This window comes from Hevea brasiliensis, chromosome 4 (genome assembly GCF_030052815.1).
Source record: "Hevea brasiliensis isolate MT/VB/25A 57/8 chromosome 4, ASM3005281v1, whole genome shotgun sequence".
In the NCBI taxonomy this organism is placed as follows: domain Eukaryota; kingdom Viridiplantae; phylum Streptophyta; class Magnoliopsida; order Malpighiales; family Euphorbiaceae; genus Hevea; species Hevea brasiliensis.
The window spans coordinates 102,233,025-102,253,185 of NC_079496.1; the positions used below are offsets into that span (position 1 = coordinate 102,233,025).

General features: G+C 35.5%; 1 protein-coding gene across 2 annotated transcripts in view; it reads right to left on the reverse strand.

Annotated features, from left to right (window-relative positions):
• Positions 1 to 20,161, reverse strand: part of LOC110639694 (uncharacterized) — a 39,027-nt gene that overhangs the window by 14,664 nt on the left and 4,202 nt on the right. Inside the window, exons 3-29 of one of the 2 annotated variants that reach the window (XM_058145765.1) lie at positions 19,294 to 19,572; positions 19,010 to 19,180; positions 18,693 to 18,908; positions 18,230 to 18,324; positions 17,046 to 17,220; positions 16,243 to 16,664; positions 15,768 to 15,903; positions 14,587 to 14,679; positions 14,425 to 14,496; positions 13,695 to 13,832; positions 12,915 to 13,068; positions 12,436 to 12,803; positions 11,234 to 11,697; positions 10,786 to 11,130; positions 10,021 to 10,245; positions 8,281 to 8,371; positions 8,039 to 8,116; positions 6,374 to 6,664; positions 6,072 to 6,269; positions 5,371 to 5,859; positions 4,706 to 4,867; positions 4,194 to 4,523; positions 4,025 to 4,116; positions 3,822 to 3,926; positions 2,339 to 2,567; positions 1,661 to 2,026; positions 452 to 553 (exon numbers count right to left, since the gene is read on the reverse strand). In XM_058145765.1, the coding sequence (XP_058001748.1) occupies positions 452 to 553; positions 1,661 to 2,026; positions 2,339 to 2,567; positions 3,822 to 3,926; positions 4,025 to 4,116; positions 4,194 to 4,523; positions 4,706 to 4,867; positions 5,371 to 5,859; positions 6,072 to 6,269; positions 6,374 to 6,664; positions 8,039 to 8,116; positions 8,281 to 8,371; positions 10,021 to 10,245; positions 10,786 to 11,130; positions 11,234 to 11,697; positions 12,436 to 12,803; positions 12,915 to 13,068; positions 13,695 to 13,832; positions 14,425 to 14,496; positions 14,587 to 14,679; positions 15,768 to 15,903; positions 16,243 to 16,664; positions 17,046 to 17,220; positions 18,230 to 18,324; positions 18,693 to 18,908; positions 19,010 to 19,180; positions 19,294 to 19,572 (5,886 nt within the window). The remainder of the gene's footprint in view (positions 1 to 451; positions 554 to 1,660; positions 2,027 to 2,338; positions 2,568 to 3,821; positions 3,927 to 4,024; positions 4,117 to 4,193; positions 4,524 to 4,705; positions 4,868 to 5,370; positions 5,860 to 6,071; positions 6,270 to 6,373; positions 6,665 to 8,038; positions 8,117 to 8,280; positions 8,372 to 10,020; positions 10,246 to 10,785; positions 11,131 to 11,233; positions 11,698 to 12,435; positions 12,804 to 12,914; positions 13,069 to 13,694; positions 13,833 to 14,424; positions 14,497 to 14,586; positions 14,680 to 15,767; positions 15,904 to 16,242; positions 16,665 to 17,045; positions 17,221 to 18,229; positions 18,325 to 18,692; positions 18,909 to 19,009; positions 19,181 to 19,293; positions 19,573 to 20,161) is intronic. The other variant, XM_021790744.2, reaches the window with a different exon arrangement.

The window sequence follows — 20,161 nt, forward strand, 5'->3', positions numbered from 1 at the left end:
AGTTTCCAACCCAATAGGTAGAATCAATACTATTGTTATGTAAGGTTTAAATAAGATTCAAACTTGAAAATCCTCAATCTATCTTTTTGGCATTGTTTTGGAACAGGCTATGAATCTCACAATTTATTGTGGAGGATTGGATATTCATTTCAGGAGCTTCCATAGGAAAAGGTGTGTAACGAACTTGTTTACTTATTTACTATGTTCGGGGTGTTTGGATGCATCCAGGTCTTAAATGCAAAATTTTTAAGGATCAAAATTTGCCTATGTAATTACTCTACAATAGGTTTTTTTTTTTTTTCTCACACATTTGAAACCTGTGGAGGAGTTTTTCAGTTGATATCCAGCAGGACTGCAGAACCCCTTTGCTTTAATAGATACTTGGCAAAAAATTTTCAAATCTGCATATAAACCAAAGAATGGCAAAACACGAATAATTATAAATCAGTACCTTTGCATGTTCCAAGTGTTTAACAGCTTCCTCTTGGGAAAATGAATTCATAAACAATTGAATACAGCAAAGTCCAGCAGCAACATAGTCCTTCTTGATTACCTGAATAGTAAGTATTTTTGTTTAGTAAACCATGAATTGAATAATTTCAGTCACACTGAATTTGACTGAACTATAATTATATAGTCTCCTATAAATCTGAAATAACTTGCAGCATTCCAACACCTTAACATTGTAATGCCTACAAGTCTCTCCTAACCTATCAATTAGTTAATGCAGAAGTGGACAATTTAACAAAAGAGGCCTTCATCTCTAGAGAACATTCAGGAACATAAATACATAATCCTTTGCCCTGCCTCCAAAACCAATTCTGATCACTTGCTTTGCATGTGCTCTAATTTTTATTCTTTTATGGCAACAAAACCAAGCACATAATATAGAAATTACAATGGGTGAAATAAAAGGATAAAAAATGGCGATAAATCATAATAAACAGAATTACCTAGATCATGTCTTCCTCTAGTACCCAAAAAAAAAAAAAAAGAGAAGAATCCTAATCACTTGCTTTGCATGTGCTCTAATTTTTATTCTTTTTGGGCAACAAAACCAAGCATATAATGCATAAAATTGCATTGGGTGCAAGAAAAGGATTAAAAAAACGGTGATAAAACATATAAACAGTATTACCTTCTAGTAAGGGTGCACCCAACACACACAGAGAAAAGATGATGAAGAAGAGTGATGATACATCTACTGCAAAATCACACTAAGGTAACACAGGCTCTTAATTCTTGTTCTCACGGTAACAATTACTCCAGCCATTGCATATCACACACAGGGTTTATGTGCTGTGTCATGATAAATTTAATTATATGTTTATTTAAATGGGTTAATCTTAATCATGTCATATCTTGTTGATTTAACATCACTTTTTGTATTGGGCCATGTTAAACAGTATAGTAAGCATGTCGTGTTTGAGTTGAAGGCTTTGACCTGTTTACTTAATCATGCACTTTCTGGGCAAGTAGAAATGATGATTGCCACTCTGAGTGAAAATCATTTAAACATTTTTATGTGCATGAAATGCATCTTTGGCAAAAGGTTATGCCCTCCAAACTAATTCACTGCTCATGATTGAAAACATTTTAAAAAAAATGGAAAAAACTTTTCTATGTGCCTGAAAAAAATGGAAAGAGCTTTTCTATGTACCTGAAACTTGTATAGATAATTGAAATGCTTATGAGTTTCACAGTAGCTGCAAATACGGGCAAGGGCAGCTGCAGCATGCTGGTATACTGCTAAATCCTCCTGTTTTGCAGATGCCATTCTTGTTGAAATCACTTCCTCAAGAACAGACATTGCACCATAACCAATACACAAGTCACATAAATCATCAATAGTCCCATAATCAGTAGCTAAAGGATCAGGTCTTTGAGGTGATGAAGATGAAGCTACTACTCCCATGGCTGAAGGTTGAGGTGGCGGAGGAATAGCACTTGGAGGAAAGAACAACATGCAGGCATCAGTATAGTGACCATGACTGAACATAAATCCAAGCAAATGCTGACGAGTATACTGCAAAGTTCAAAAAGAGAAAAGGCTACTGTAAGGATTCCTGAATCTAGTTATCAGCTGACAACATATGAAATAAACAATTTCAGTGATGCAGCAATTTCTGATCATGAATGTAAAATTGTATATTTATGAGAGATTTTGCTTTTTATAATTTGAGTTCTGTGTATGGAGATCTTATGCGGGAAAAAATAAATCTCTTGTACGCTTGTGCACATGCATAATGCACACGTGGAAAAAGAAAAGTAAATTCACCGCATACTGAATGAATTAAAAGCTGTATCTGTGGAAAACTAAAGGATATGGTCAGCTTACTTCTTGTAAGTAATTAACACACTCAACATAACGAACGCTGTCCAGATTGCTGCGAGGTCCATCTTCAAAGTCAGAGTTATATGCTGAATTATTGTTTTTAGATTCTTGAGATGGCCTGGATCTTTCTGAACGTGGAAATGTAGATGGCATGTACAGAACATTGAGATATGAATCAGCAGAAAGTGAATCATCCAAGATTGTTGGAGCACTTCTAGCCAAATGTTCATACCTGAGGTCCAAGTCATATTAAATAGATTGTAAATAATAAAAACCACATGGAACTTCACTTTGCAGTTATCAGAACAACGTCCATGTCAGCCTTTAAATACTAAGAAAAGGGTAACATTGCATGTACAGTAAACCATAATAGTTATGCCAGAGTGCAATTTGAACAGAAATACATTAACAACTTTCTACTGGCCTAGCCAACACTTCATAGTGAGGAACCATATGTTGTCTCACAAATTGGCGAACCATCATTCTATGTGAAAATTTAACTAGCAAAAAGATAAAATTATAAAACCATACTAGCATCTCATTAGGATTACTAGTACCACAGCTGAATATAGCTGAAGTGCCTTAAGCTTTGATGCCTATAAAGGATGATATAATTATAGAACCAAAGAATCTTCATAGTTTGCATTAAAACTCAACATCACTAATGCATAGATACTGAAGCAACTCTTATAAGTTGCAACTAGACAAAGTTACAACAGAGACCACACTCTATAAAGTTCAGATTCTCAACATTAAAGCCATTCTACAGTGGAAGCAAATATATAATCTTGAGATTCAGCATAAGCCAATGCCACAAGAATCACATAGAGCTAGAATGGCCACAGCATTTCATTTTCAAGTTACAAGTATCTGAACATTATAGACAGATGTTGTCTACATATTATTGAAATAAGGTATATTGACTCATCACAATTATGTATATTATTTGGTAGTATTCGGATTTTGATACATAATCAAGTATTTTAAACCATGCTGTTAGCACCAACCATATGTTCAGTTGATGTTTCTTCATATTTTCACACAAGAAAGGAGACTAAATAATTAATAAAACAATATTAATATATAATCACAATGACGCATCAAGCAATTTCCATTTTGTAAATATTAGTTTATGTTAATCAGTATAAGTTCATCATAAGCAAATTAATAATAATTATTATTATAATAAATTAAAGTTGTGTTGATTAATTTGGGTCCCACACTCTACCTTGTATAGTTATCATGGAGTTTGTAATCAAGCTTTGCTTTTTTTGACTTAGTATTTTCAATAAAATGTTGTGTCTTTCCAGGTATGCAGTAACCTTAATTTACAGACAGACAGAAACAAGCTTACTTCCAAATAACAGCATATATTCTATAACACCTTTGAAAACACTCTAGGCCAGAGTCTCTTTATAATGCTGGCTCAATCCTAGCCCATTAGATAAATAAAAATATAGAGACAGAAAGTTGCATCCCATCTTACATAGAACGAACAGCCGACACATCTACTGGTGGGCCCCCTTCAATTGTATTAATGATCTCTAGAATTACAGGTGCTGGGTCCCCCTTGTACAATTGAAGAGCTTGCCTGAAACAGTCAAATGATTAACAAAGAATGAGAACAACCTGTTGTGAATGAGAAAGAGATATCATACTTCCTGACAAATAATAGAGGCATATATAGACCTAACATACTTGAACTTTACACGAGCTTGCGCATAGTGCTCCATCCTAATCAAAGCATGTCCCCATGCATTCCACACAGGGAAAACATCAATCTGAAAGAAGCACCAAGAATTTATGAGCTGAACATAAGCAAAACACAGCACCACCATTATCTAGAGACAAAATTTACCTTACACTTCTTGCAGGTGTATACAGCCATACTGTACCGTTCATCAACAGTCAACCTGTCACGGAGACGGGCAGATGACTCTTTATCAGCAATATCATCAAGAGAAGCAGCAATTCCAGATCCCAAGAGGCTTTGAAGCAACTCAGCACGTCCTAGCCAAATGTCTGCCAGTGACAAGATTTCAGATAGCTCATCTGTGGACTGACTACCCAAACTAGAGCTACCAGCATCTGAAGATGCATCATCTGCATCCTTACTTCTTTCAGAATTACTAGACAAGTCACTCCCACCAACAAGCTTCCTCAACAAGGATCTAGAATAAAGTAGCCCCTGTACATGCAACGCTAGAGTCATTATAACAATTGCTTGGCAGCTAAATAATAATGCTGTATCCTATGAATGCAAGGCATAACTGTTGGCTATTACGCATGCTCATATGACATTTTAACCATGATGATGGGAAGAATTTGTTACCATCTCAAGCAAACTACAAGCATGGCCAATATATGTACCTGTACAAATGTCTCAGTGGCATGATATGCCCGACCAATTGTTTCCATGGATGCATTCTCAGGTAACTGATGTGAGTTCAACACATTCTTCATCTGATTCATGCACAAGTCCAGAGCACTTTTGGCAGACACCAACTCATCAGAAGACAATGAAAGTAGAGCCTAGAAACCAAAAAAATTGAAACCTTCAGTAGGCACATATTTGAAGAAGAAACAGTCAATGCAAATAAACCTACTAATTATAAAATCTGTAAAGCATTGCACATATAGGAAACGTGCAAATCACATCTATGTGATAGCAGCCAGTGTAAGCTCCAAGTGCACAAGCCCAAATATTACAGTGCACTTGGCAATTCAAATTATCCAAATGTTTTTGCGAAAGAAAGATGATTCAAGATAAGAATTTCTTCACAACAAATGAACATAAATTTGAACATTTTTTGTTTTATATCAAGTCAATATTTGGTAGAAAACATCACAATGTTTACTTCTTAAAACATCCACCATCAGTTGTGATGCATTTCTACTTCTGGAAAGGGGCGATTCTTCCAGTGTCAATTGTCAGGGATTTAACACCATAATACTGATATGGTTCTGTAGGAATTTGTAACAATTACTTCATCAAAAACTATGCATATTTCATAGTTCAGTTTCCTCCAGTATACCTTAAACAGTATAATATCAGGAGCACTTTCATATCGATGTGCTGCACGAACGGCCTCATCTTTACTAGGATCACCTGTTAGTATCCATTCCTCAGCGATAGAAACAGAAGGAAGCCGTTCCTGTCCATCTGCAGAATATGACAAAACCCGATCCTCTTGAATTCCAGCCATTGCTTCCCAAGCAACTCTTTCAGATGGTGGCAATCCAGAACTCTTTCTCTTACGATATACGTCTTTCGTAGCATTCTTGTCTCCAGTATTCCGTGGGGCCCAGGAAAAAGCTCTGCGAGCTTCTTTTTGCAAGTTACTTAAGCTGCTACTAAATGATGACCTTGCAGGCGCACCTGTTTTTGTTTTTGGTTTCGGTCTTGCTCCAGACACAGAAATCCGAGGTTCTCTGGAGGGAGAACTTATACTTACAGCAATAGCTTTAGCAGCATATGAAATAATGACACTATTGTCTCTCAGTGATGGAAATTCTTTAAGGATCTGTTCATCAATATTATCAAAAACATGCTCAAGGAGTTAACAAGGGAAGTGTACAAAACTCTAAACTGCCAAAAAGGTGTGACCTTATCTAAATAATACATGAGGAACAAACATGACTCTCATTCAATAATAATCAGAGCTGTAAATATATAAAGTAATTCAAAAGTATCATGAGTTCTGAAGACAGCTAATTAGTAGAAAAGCTATAATACCAGAGCAGCAGATTGCAGCTGTTTCCTCATCAGTAGAACCTCCAGTATTAGATGTGGATGCTCATGCAAAGAAGAGCATCTTTGCTGCCATGGCAATGGCAAGGCAGCAAGAACACGAAGTCCTAAAGCCCATGAGTTAAGCCGCGCAATCTCGACATCTGACAGATTCCCATCTCTTCGTTTAAGGAAGAAGTGAACCTTCATAAATGAACAAAACTAAACTGTAAACGCACGTACTCAAATTGAGAAGTTAATAAAGTAATCAAACTAGATCTCAAAAAAAAAAGGTCAGTATTAGTTACAAGAAGTTGTTTTGAGCGTAGATTTGGTAATAGCTGCATTGCACCCATTGCAACTGGTAAAGCATCATCAGAGTCACGTAATGAAGAAAGAAAGCGTGATGCTTCTGCAGGACCTCCACCATTAAGAGGGTCTGCAGTGAGAAGCTTCACAAGTTGCCGACCCTGAAGTTCTCTTCGCAAAGCTATTGATAACCCTGAACTCTCAGCCACTTCTAGAGCAGCAGAAACAGCTCCTTTCCCAGCCAATCTAAGTGCTAATCCTTCAGGATCTACCTTACACTCCGCTTCAACCTAACATTTCCAATTTGCACAAATTATACACAAGTATAGAAGTAACCATTAAAATGAAAATTATGGGTTATTTGTTCAATTTTTTTATCAAAATTTTGTATATTATCACGATTAACAATAACAAATGAAAAACATTATATATGCATATATTTTAAGCAAAATTATTATTTATAACTAATTGTAAAATCATTCAGTTATTAAATGCATCCCGCGTATGATCTGTCAGGAAAAAAAATATATATATATTGCTATGATTTCATAAATTGTAGGCAGTGGACTAATGAACAATTAGGGACAATGTTTCGGATAGAAAAAAAATTCATCCCAACTCCCATATTCATAGTAGCGTGAGATATATATATATATATATATATATATATATATATATATATATATATATATATCCAACAAATATAATAGTAATTGAGAGAAATCTAACAGTTTAATAGTTAAAACAATTAAAACGAGAAATAGAGATTGCAAAACCCAAAAAAAAAACCTAAGGTAGAAATTGGGAGTGTGTGCGACTCTGCGTGTGCCAGAAGAAGGAAAATGAGAGAGGGGAGGCACCTGGCAAAAGTTTGAGGGTAAAATGGTTATAGTATTATTGCTGGAACAATAACTTAAAGTTGAGTTTAATATACATAAGTAAGATTGCTTGTACAAATTACAATGTTGTACATATATTTCCCAAATGTGATGATATTGTTGCAATACAATAGTTTGCATTGTTTTTTCAATCACAATATTATAAGTTATTTTTAGTTTATTTTGAACTAAGACACTGTATTTTTTAAATTCTTGTTATTAAATTGTTTATCTATGACAAAAGGAAAAAAAATGCCTTTTATATTCAATTGATAATTCAATTAGATGTTATTTGAATTATATGAAAATATTTAAATGACAGTCTTCTTATGCAAATATTGAACAAGTTTAATAATGAAATATTTCAATAAAAAGTCAAAACTAAAATAAAAGTAGAATAAAGAAACAAATAGCAGTATTAGCATGGCAACTTCATATGTCAGACCACATTTGATAAGTTATTCTTATGATTCAATAACTTGACATTAAAAAAATTAAAGTTACAGGATAGTATGGCAATAGTATCAGTGCCAAGTTCACTTTAAAAAAATAAAAATAAAAAATAAAAAAACCTGAAGTGGCCAAGTAGCTTATCTAAAACGTGCCTTAAGTTTTGGGCCTTTGTGAAAAAAGGGGAAGAAAAATAGAGTGCCACTATTACAGGAACAGTGTCAAATCTTTCAGTTTTAGCGTACATAATAATAATAATAATAATAATAATAATAATAATAATAATAATAATAATAATAATGTTTCATCCACAGAAGAGAGACAGAGAGTTGTGACCTCTTGCCAGCTACTATAATGATCATCAGAGCTCAATATATGGCTGTACCTCTGCAAAGCTTGTCTTGTTTGCAATACCTAGATATCCATAGAAAAATGTCATTGCATAACAAATATAAACATCAAACCAAGTGATATCCATTACAAAAGAAAGTAATTCTAGCAGTTACAGCAAAAGCATGACAAAACCCAGAATCTGTAAATATCAACACAAAAAACAAATTATGTATAATAACCGGTACCTCATTCCTAACTGGATCATTGTCTGGCAGGTGGCAGCTGCACATTGTGAGTACATCTAGAGCAGGATCAAGTTCCCACCTATGCATATACCTTGAAGACAATTTGTAATACTTTAGAATAAGTACTATATGTGCAGTGTGCGTGTGATAAGAAGTAAATTTCATTTAAGAATAACAAAGGAGAGTACACCATGGAGGACAAGGGATCCCCCTAAAAATTCAACAAACTACAAAGAACACAACAACAACTAAGTTTTAACCACAAACTAGTTGAGATTGGCTATTTGGATCCTTTTTTGTTATTCAACTCTATTTGAAACCAATTTCACATCAATATCTAAAAATTGTAAATCTTTAGATGCTATTGCCCTCCACATCATTTTAGGTCTCTCTCTTTCCCTTCTCACTCCTTTCAACACTAACTTACCACACTTTCATACTAGGGCAGCCAATGCTCTACATTGGACATGACCAAACCATTTTCATAGAGCACATGCCTAAATATAAGTCAAAAAATCACCTTGTCCGGTTGACCCACAACCAATTAAAGAACAAACTATGATTTTTATATTGTTGAAGGAGCATGCATTTCTTTCCATCCAAAGACTCCATCACATAGCAAAAAGAGTTGGTCCAAAGAACATTGGCATCTTTCCTGACACCAAAACCTCTCCATTTTAAACAAGCGTCTAAAGACAATGGGCACACCTATTGCTACTCAAAAATAATGAGGTCAACATAAACCACGGCATTTACACTGCTTGTTAGATGATAAAAATATATTTTGATAGTGCTATAATGAGATTTTGGTAATGCAGGCTTCCAAAAAAAAAAAAACAACCACACAACAAAAGAAAAGAGAACGCTTGCAGACTATGCTATTATGGAAAGAAGATTTCCAAGTGAGCCTCACATGGGATCCAATTTTATCATGGATAGGATACTGTCAACTAGTTCTTATTCTTAAGTTTGTCTAAATTATTACACAAATGAATTTTTTTCCTTTCTCTTTTCCCTTTGGTTTTGAGATCTCACAAGCTTTGGAAGTGAAGGGATTTCGTGTTTCCAGACAAAGGCTGCAGCCTGCAGGTGGGACATGTGTATCTTACTATTGAGCAAGTTACTGAATTATGTATCCTCCACTGGTTAGAAACATTATTTCAACATATTGATTACAAATCCCTGTCCCTATTAGAATTGGCATTATCTGGTAGCACATTTAGTTCTATGTACTCTTCAGCTCAATCCAGATAAGACAGAATTATATACTGTAGAAAGATTGTGCCAAACAGCCCTAACCTAGGTCAGATAAGGGAACATACACCTGAGGGTAAAACTCTATTTCAAACAACAATTAAGTCCACGTTTAGATGATTTCAAAACTTCATACACTTCACAAAAATGACTATGATGTAAAATTTTGCTATTAACAACCCAAACTATGCATTTTCTCGCCTCATTTAAACCCACATCAGATGATGTTTCTCATATCTTTGCAGTAAAAAATATCACTAAAACATAAAACATTTTAGTTATTATTTGATAACTTTGATATGTACCTATAAGAGCTTGACTACTGAAGAAGTGATTTTTTTTACTTTCAGAGCGCAACTTTAGCCAATGAAAATAAATTAACTCTCCACTCCCCCTCCACATCATAAACACATACAGGCAAAAATGAATTGATGGATGAATAAAGTAAATTGTAAAGATAATGAGGAAAATCATGAGTTCACATACTTGAGGGCAAGTCTAGCTGCCAATTGTTTATTCTTCAAACGCAAGCAATACTGCCAGCTATTGCTCCAGATGCTTTGGCCTCCATAACCTTGAGGCTGGCCAGGCACTGGATGGTTTTCTTCTCCACGTTCAATGAGTAGTTGGAGTAACAGGTCTGAGGCTCCCTCACGTAAATAGCGGTCCGAAAGTGCAAGAGCATCCATCAGTTTCCCTTCACCAACCAATCTGCGGGAAAAAAAAATTCAGTAAATTGCAAGAAGTGCCAAGCATATGGACATTAAAGAATGGACAAGAAACGATGGGAAATTTTGTTGGAATAGGCATGTATTATACTTGTGACTAAAAATGGGAATTGTGCTTTTTCTCTCAGTGTCACGGTCAATGTCTTGGGCTTGCAACTGGCAGGGTGCAAGTTCAAGTCCCCAACGCACCCAAATGAAAAAAATACAAGGGTCAGCTATCTTCACATTCTCCCTCCCAAGACCCCCAACTTGCTAGGACCATAGTTTGGTTGCCTCTTATTGTGCTTTTTGTTCTCTTCAACCAAAATGTACTACCAGAAAGCATTTACTTGAAATAAATTCACAGAATATATAAACTACAAAACAGCCTCCTGAGCACTTACGGATAGCTGTCCCCTCACACAACACTCAAATTAAATGACAACAAAAGCAAGCTACAATAACTATAGAACTTAACTATCCCTACCCTGACTCGCCCAAATAAAAAAGGAAAGAATAACCCAAAAAAGAAAGAAAGCAATACCGCTCTACAGCTTTCTCATAGGGTTCTTCATTTTCCCAATCCAATGAAAGATATACTGTAGCATCAAGTTCAACAGTATCAGATTTTGAGGAATCCTGCTGTGGATCAGGGGCTGCAACACCTTCACTGCTAAGGTCTGGCAAGGCCTTCGAAAGATTACTGCCACTGACAATGTCATCAACTTCCAACTCAGTATCACTATCATGCTCATGAAGTCTCTTAATGGCAGTTCTTGTATCAGTTTTAACCTCATCATTATTAGCCTTATGCTTAGATGTTACAGCAAATTCTGAAACTCGATGTCGATTGGTTTGCATTTGTATCCATCGGTTCAAAGTTGGGAACCTGTAAATGTTTACAAAAATAAACTAAGAATTAAAGAGAAAATATAAAATCATAATGTGACGGATTTCAGCGCTGATTCAATTATTCAAAGCATGCAATTTACCTCTCAGATTGATCAAGAGCAAACTCATAAAATAGTCTGTCACTATCAGGTGCTGGCAATAATCCATCATCGAAGGAACTAGATATAGCAGAGTCACTACCACTATTTAAGATACCACTCCCAAAAACACACGCTAACACAGCCCTCACTGGGGATATTTTAACCAAATGTTTTACAATATCCAACTGGAGAGGGTATAGAGGCACTCCAGGTGTTGCTGAGGAGCGACTATAGCAATTAGGCCTAGCTTCTTTAAAGGATGTGGGAAGTAATTTATTATCCGAGTAACTTTTAGAGTAAGAAGGAATGACAGGAATGCATGCCCATCCACGACCAGATCGTGGTGGATAAACAGGTGGTACACATGCTGATATAACTTCATGGACAAAATCAGCACACATAATCTCAGCTACCTTTCCAGCTGCATCAGTGCTGCCTCGGTCAAAGACCAGACGAGTTAGAAGCTGCAACATGTAATGTTAAAGCATGAATACATATCTAGATGTGGAAACAAAGTGGCTAAAATTGAATGCCTAGTTTCAAGCCAAATTTGAACAATAAATTATGTATAGATGTATGACATTCATGTTTCCATGTCAATTTGTGCATTAAAATGATACTGTTGCTTTGCAACACATCAATTTCAGTCATACAACAATGATTTTCTCTTCAACATGGGAAAAAGGATAAAACTTCAATAATTGGATTAAAATATTGGGCTGATGTAATTAAAAGTCCATGAACAATTCACTACATGATATCACTAAAGATGTCAAGTGAACGGGTCTTCCCATCCTTGTATTAATAATCCTCAGATTTAATGCATTTCCTCAAGCATTCACCTCTCAACTGCTATGAAGGTTGGTCAAACAGGCATGACTCAACCAAGTGCAATTTCTCTGCAAGTTCCACTACCCTCCATAAAAACTATGAAAAGCATTTCCACAAGATTGAGTGCACATAAACAAATGTACACATTTTCGACAGTTTCACATTGATGTGATGCATGGTTACATGTTTTGTCCTAGTACATGGTTCCGCATTTCAAGTTGGAGTTCTTTCCAATGCTCCCCAAGTATTTGCATCGCTTCACTCAGCCCCAAACTTACAATTGAAGAAACCCATAATAAGATAAGTGCGCCAAGACAAATACTTTGACAAAAAATAAGATAATCCACAGTTAAGATGATTGAAAGGCTTACATCTTTAGGCCACTCATAAACAAGGGAGAAAAAATTGAAATCATGGGTTGTATCAGTCCCATCAACTATGTCACCAATTGCAGCAATATGGAGAATAAACTGTGATAGATATGTAGTAGGCTTGGCACTTAATGAACCAAAAAATCTCTTCCCAGCATCTTTCAAATCATAGCCAACAGGCTGTGTGGTACTTTCTCCACCACCTGAACTCATGGTCATCTGTTTGACAACTTTCAACCCAAGTCCAAGAACCCCATCCTTGTCAAGATCAGCCAAAGCTTTCCGTTCCATATGTTGGTGATCACATTTTATAAAATTTAGCTCTGTTTCTTCATCAGCAATAGCTCTTGCAAGATTATGAATCTTACCTATGATTTTATGGGAGAAAGATGCATCAGAACTGCAGAAACTTCTATAGGATCATAGAAAGAAGGTATAAATCTCTTTCCCACAAAAACAATTTAAAACAAAAAAGTTACCACTCAAAAACTGTCTCTTGCCCTTGTGAGCATCTTCGATCATCTGATGTAGCATAGCAAGGGCACGTTCCTTTTGCCCCTGATGAATCAACTCCTTTGATGTTGAAATAACAATCTCACCAGATAGAATTGCTTGGAGGCCTGGATTTTCATCCTAAAATAAAATATAAAACCACAGGAGCAACTATGAGGAACTTATTTTAGCATATATTCACTAAAACATCCATGAAGGAAAACCATAAGAATCAGGAGAAGCTATATCCATACAATTTTCCCCAAGGAAAATAAAAAAATAAATGGTACTTCTCTGGATAGCATTGGATTGTTTACCTTGCTAAAGCAAGTTGAAGAAGAAAAATCACAAGTGAAAACTAAACATTGTGATTGACATTTTTCTTTTTCATTCCAAGCATCAAATAGGTCAAATAACTAGTTAATAATTTCTCATCCTTTCAAGAACCAATTCTTTGCCCTTTATATCCAGAAGAATCCAAGTTGGTCTCATCTTCTAGGAGCCAACCAAAGGCTCTACTGCTATAGCAAAGTGATAGAGAGGAAAAAAAAATTCAACTGTCACCTCCCCACTATCTGGTTCATTTCCAGAAAGGAGATAAGAGGAACTTTGAGCAACAGATTAAGACTATCTACTGATAAAATCAACTGATATATGCATCTCCCAACTTATTGTTGGGCAATTGTGGTAACAATAACAATCCAATCACCCAAAATCAATGAAATTCATTGTCAATTACAAACTATTGATCCCATAAATTAGCTTACTTGTTCCAACAACTCATGCAAACGCTTGAGGACACGTCTAGACACAGAAATGACTCCCACTTCATGGATCCGGTCCCAGTAAGTGGAGCCTGTCTTTGGAGAACCTCCAGGATAGATCTCAGATAACATGACTTGAGCCTGTATGTGATACAAGTAAATGCATAACAGCAAAATCAAATGCTGCACCAAGGTACAAGAGTTGGGACACACACGAGAGAGAGAGAGAGAGAGAGAGAGAGAGAGAGAGAGAGAGAGAGAGAGAGAAAAATGAATATTATGAGCACACAGGAAAACAATAGTACTCAATTGCAGTTATTGTAGTTGGAATACCTTAAATAAAGCTTCAAGTGCATAACATTAGAACTGGTAGGTAAGGAAAAAACATCGATTTTAATTCTTATGAAAATAACAGTTGCATCTGATAAAGAGCTTGGCATTGACTCTAAACTACAAGTAGTTCACCAGCAACTGATTTTCATTTTAATTTAATTTCATCGAAAAAGGAAGACTATATGCCAAGGAAAGGTAATATTTCCCTTAAGGCCAAGGCAATTTTAAATTTGAAAAGTTAAACATGTGAAAATTTCATAGAACTAGGACAGAAGAATAGGAGAATGAGAATGCCTGGAAAAAGCACACTGCTCACAAAGCTAAGATATACGTGGATGTGAGAAGTACAATGCATAAAAGACCAAGAAAAGCTTCACATTAATTGAAAAGTAAGCATTGCCTGATCCAGAAGTTGTTGGGACATGTTTGCCGATCTTGCACAAGTAGCAGCAACATCAATACATAGAAGAATCTGGAAGCAAATAGAAATATGTCAGCCTACACAACCCTTTTACCTTAACTAAGAAAAGGGAAACAGAAAGCAAGCATTGTAAGCACTTACTGCAGCCAAAGGACCCAACTGTGAACGCAGAGAAGAAAAATCTAGCTCTTGCCCAGATGTCCCATCAGTAGCACGAGATACTGCATCTTCCACCTAGTAAAGAAACAAGAACATTGACAACATAAAACAGTATGAGAAGATAGAATTTAGGAATTATTCTCATTGTAAAATTAGGAAATTTAAGAGTTTTATTATTTAGGAATTTTATTCTTATTTGATCTATTATTTAGGAATTTTATTATTTCGTAGTTTATTTTTGTTTGATTTAGTATTCCTAATTAAGATTGAATTAGGGTTCTAAAATCCTAATGTGATTGGGATTCCTAATTCTATAAATAAGACCTAGGATTTCTATTATTATTCGACAAGCTTTGTTAGGATATTTATTTGATATTAACATGATTTCTGCGAATTAGTTCTCTGTGTCAAGGATTGATCCTTGTTCTTCATTTGTTCTACGTCACAATAGTAGGGTATTTGGAATACGAATTCCATGGAGTAAAATGAAAAACTTGGCTAGATAAGACTTGGCTGAAAATAAATTGTGAAGGATTCAACTGGAGAATAAATACAAGTAAATAAAATGGCAAAGTAATAACCAAAAAGCACTCATTTGCAACATTATACTATCACGATGGAATATTAGTTTGTCCACCATAAAAGACACAATGGTTCCTTTGAATATCTTAAAAACAAATGGTATGCAACAATAATCCCAAAGATACTTCGCTTCCACCAAACACGTCAAACCTCAACACCCACCATTGTACTGAAAACTAAAGGCAAACCAGATACCCTTAATGGGTTAACAAAGCTTCTGGCCTAACCATGGGGACATATGAAATGGTAAAGAAGGATTTAGCAACATTAGAACTTTCCATACATATAGCCCTAGACCAAGTGGAAAGCAGAAAATATCTATACAGCCAATCCCAATAAGATAGGGTTTCAGGATTTGTTGAGTAGAGCTGAGTATTCAAAATTTGCCACATTTACCCATGCATATATAACAATTTATATGATGCCGACCACAGTGTAAAAGCTACAGAAACCTTTAGTAACATTGTTTAGTATAGTTCTATTTTTGAAATATTTCTTTACTAAACAACATGATTAGGAAGAATTCAATATTCAAAGATACTAGAATAACTTGTCAAAGCATAAAAGAGAGCTAGACTGACCAATCTGGATTCAGATGCTCTTCGGAAAGCACCATCAACCCATTCAGCCAATTCAAGGGTAGCTCTATCTTCTGCAGATAATGAAAACCGATGAACCGCTTCTTCCCCAATATCATACTTTGCCCTTTGCATGCAGCTGCAGGATAAAAGGGTATCAACATGGTTGCGTCAGTTTCGATGACAGAACATCTATTGATATAATTATTTACTCCCTCCATAACAAACAACATAGTATCAGGTCTACTACATTTTTGTGAAGATGGCTCAGCCATCCCTGGTCAGTGATCAATATATAGATTCTCACTGGTTAAAAGATGCAACAGTTGAATTTCATGGCATAATGCAGAAGGTCATACCTAATATTAAATCTATTAAAAATAGCATCCTACAACATTTTACAAGCATCTTAAAAGTGAGATTCACTGATATGTGCATGCCTTGAATTAATTTTCAGATAAGAATTTACTAAATTTACAGGTTAAGAAGCTTGGATGGGGCTGCCCGTAAAACGGTCAATGCCTCCTTCCACCTCCACTGCCGCTCACATAATGGTAGAAGACGCTGCAAAATTGACAACCGCCATTGCCAATCTTCAATGAAATGTTTAGCAATAGATATTCTCCACTCTAAGGCCTGTCTTCCCCCCGTATTCATGGTATCATTTAGTGCATGCTCTTCAATGGTGCCTGGTGGAAGATTGCGACGCAAGATATCGAGCAACAATCCTGTGAAAGAAATAACCAGTTTGTTTCCCCCTTCACAAGTAGTAACATCAGTATGCTCCCAATGACACGTAGAGGGTGATTCAGAATTGCTCCCTGGTGAGGCACAATGCGTCAAATTGAGAGAGAAACCATCCATATGTAAAAGCGAAATTATAACATTCACCATCAATATCTGCATCATTAAATAGAACAACATTATATAAATATCCAAGGAAAATAACAAGGAAAAAAAAATTAAATACTTTCTGCTACCTACAAAGGAAAAGGATTGGATTCTAATAGAAATTGTTAAAATGGCAAAGTTAATAAAACAGCAGTTAATAAATTGAATTGTAGTCAAAATCTCAGATCAAAATAACAATCTCAAATGATTTTAGTACATAAATCCTTAGAAAAAGACTACTTCCAGAACTGATTTACAAGTCTTTCAGCCCAGGAAGATTCGCGCTTGGTAAATTTGCAAACTAATATTGTAGGTGTAAACAAAAACATGACAAAATCTCGCCCCCTGCCCCCACCAAGAAAAAAAAAAGGGAAATTCATGCAGAGCCACCTTTCGAGGAATATTTGTAATAGCCTCCAAGTGGTTCCTCAGATCTTTCAAATGGCATAAAGCTGCTTGATGATGACTCCCTCTTCCATCAGTCATAGACCTTTCCATTACTCCCAGTGCAATAACAATAGATTCCAAGGCATAACGCATATGCATAAGTTCGATGTCTTGCATCCTAATAAAAAACTTGGAATATATCAGCATGTTGAAAATACTAAAGGTAAGCCCAACACACAGTTGAAGCTGGTACAAATGGGATAATTGTTACAATCACTCAGGAAACCATCACTTGCAGATTTTTTCTGTCAAATAAATAAGCATCAGATTCAAGGGAAACAAGGACATGGCCAAATGAAATAAAGCATCAATATATTGTTGAACATTTCATGTAAAATAGGAACAGATTAAGAATCACTATTGAACCCCAAAATCTTTATCAGAATCAAGCATACTATCCTCAACTGGATAGGCCTATTTCAGAAAAACACATTTGAATGGCGATGTGTATATTAAACAGGTGCAAGTCAATCTACCAAGAATTCCACATGACATATGATCACTGATCAGAATATGCAATAACAACATTTTCAACTTCTGAAGAGTAGACAATCATAGGCAATCACCACAATAAGTTGAAAAGCATCCATGAAATGAATTAAAAGCGTCTCTCTCTCTCTCTCTCTCTCTCTCTCTCTCTCTCTCTCTCTCTTTTCCCCTTTTTGTTACAATTATGCTCTCTAAGGAAAATTTAAAACAACAAACTAATGCAGAAGGGCTATGCAAATGCAGAGAATATTCACTTAAGAAGCTCCTCCAGACTCGAGACTATTTTTTACGTCAAATACAAGGATATGTAAAAATATATTAAGCACGTGTCAAAGGTAGTTGCAATATATTTGTCTGATATGCAAGACACAGCAAGCAAACACCATAATTGCTTCCATGAATCCCATCCTGAATCCACCATACAAATACCAGCATCCCAAGTCTCAACTAAAATGCACACTTAAAAATGGGAAAAAAAAAAAAAAAAAAAAAAAACCCAACCTGCTTTTCTAAAGTCTTGAAAAACTCATACTGCTATCCACATTTGAAAATTGAAATGTGGCCACACAAAATTATGGAGATCCATTCAAGTGCATACCTAATACAGCAATGATGTAAAATAAAATCTGCATACACACCTTTTCCAGGCTGCTACAGTAGAAGCAATGGGCTGCATGCTAATTAATTCAATAGCATCCTGAAATTTTATTACTGGAACGACATCAAATAGCACCTACAGAAAAATTTATCCACTTCCAATTCAATATCCGAACAAACAAAAAATGAAACAAATATTATTAACTCCAGTTGCATGCCAATGGTAAATGAATCTTTTTATCTTCAAAATAATCATCGAAAAAGGGAAAATGCAATCATATAATTATCCAACATTTGCTAAAAAAACAATTACACACCAACAAATCTATATATCACAAGAAAAAATATTTGCAAGTCAGCAAAACAAAAAAGAAAAGATATTTTTATTAAAAATGTGTAATTGTAAACTATGCATGGTCTTCAATCCAAATAAGTAAATATGCAGTTCAGATTGGCATACAACTCTGCCTAGCCTATCAAAAGTAAAACGTACAAGAGTATTACCCGGAGAGGACTCTGAACAGAAAGTCTTTCCAGCACAAAGTTTTCAACAAAAGGTTCTGCTTGATTATCTTCATTTCCAGACACTATTTTTTGGTTGCCAGACAACATTAATGAGGATTTTGAATTCCATGACTGACCAGAATTGACACAAGCAACAAAAGAGGCCAGATCAAGCTGATAACACAATGAATTGCACAGATGTTCCACACAAGATATCTGTCAACCACAAAAATAAGGCACTTTCATATTCAACTGATCCTTTAGGCAAATAAAGGCATAACATTATTAAAAATGAAAACGAAAATAAAGGAAATTACATCGTCCATTTGACTACTGTATAGCGAAGATTCTTCCAACCGAAATACTTGGGACTTATTACAGGTCCAGAGAAGTTGCATTAAGTTCCTCCTAGCTGTTGTCTTACCAGATAATAGATCCCAACCCATCACAGCTACCAGGGGCCTAAGTCGTGGAAACAACATAAGAACCTGGAACATTTATGAGTAAATAAGACATGTACCAAAAATTCCAATTTGCAAAATAATCAATAGTCATTCCAAGCTCCCATATTTAACTGCTAAACATAAAAGTGTGCACATACATTGCTAGCCTCTTGAAGCTGTTCCCTCTTGACATATGAGAGTGCCATATCCATGACACATTCAAGGACATGTAATCCAGAGACACGAGCATAATGGTACATGTCCCTCATGCAAACACTGATTGCAATATTCAAGGATGAAAATGGATCATTTAAATCTGAATCCACTTTCATTTCTGTAAGATAACTTTGAAAGCGTTCTAAAGGGGGTGGAATGTGGTTGTTGTCAAGTGCACGTGAGGTCTCAATCTCTTGACGCAGCATGTCATCCTGGATAACCTGCAGAAACCACCTTGTCTAATCAACACTCCAAAACACATGAGTGCAATAAGAACTAGATGTACACATGCCCCCTCCTTAAGAATTATATTAAAAAAGCCAAAATTTTCTATCAAGAAATAATTAACGGATTTAAAAAAAAATGTATTAAGTCTTTCACAAGTCTACATTAGGAGTAAGCAATAGTATTAAATCATTAATAATCAAGGTCTTTGTGTAGTGGACTAGCCAAGGTAACCTACTTCAAGCAAGACTTAGTTTATATGAAATCCCACTCAAACTAGCCTAAATTGGAATTCTATTTTCTAAAAGGAACCCTTTGCTTAAGAAGTGGAGCATCCAAAGTTACTTCGAAAAGTAAAAAATTTAAAAGTGGATTAAACTCACTTTGACAACCAGATTTTGGGATTTCCTCCACAAACTGCCAATTACTAAGCAATCCTCAAATAGCTTAATCAAAACATTCCATGCATTATACAAGGACTCTAATCAGCTATAATCATCCAATAGAAGATAAGACCACCTAAAAGATTGCCAAACAATAATTCAATTCCAAGACAACACATAAGAAAATCTAGAGGAAAAAAGG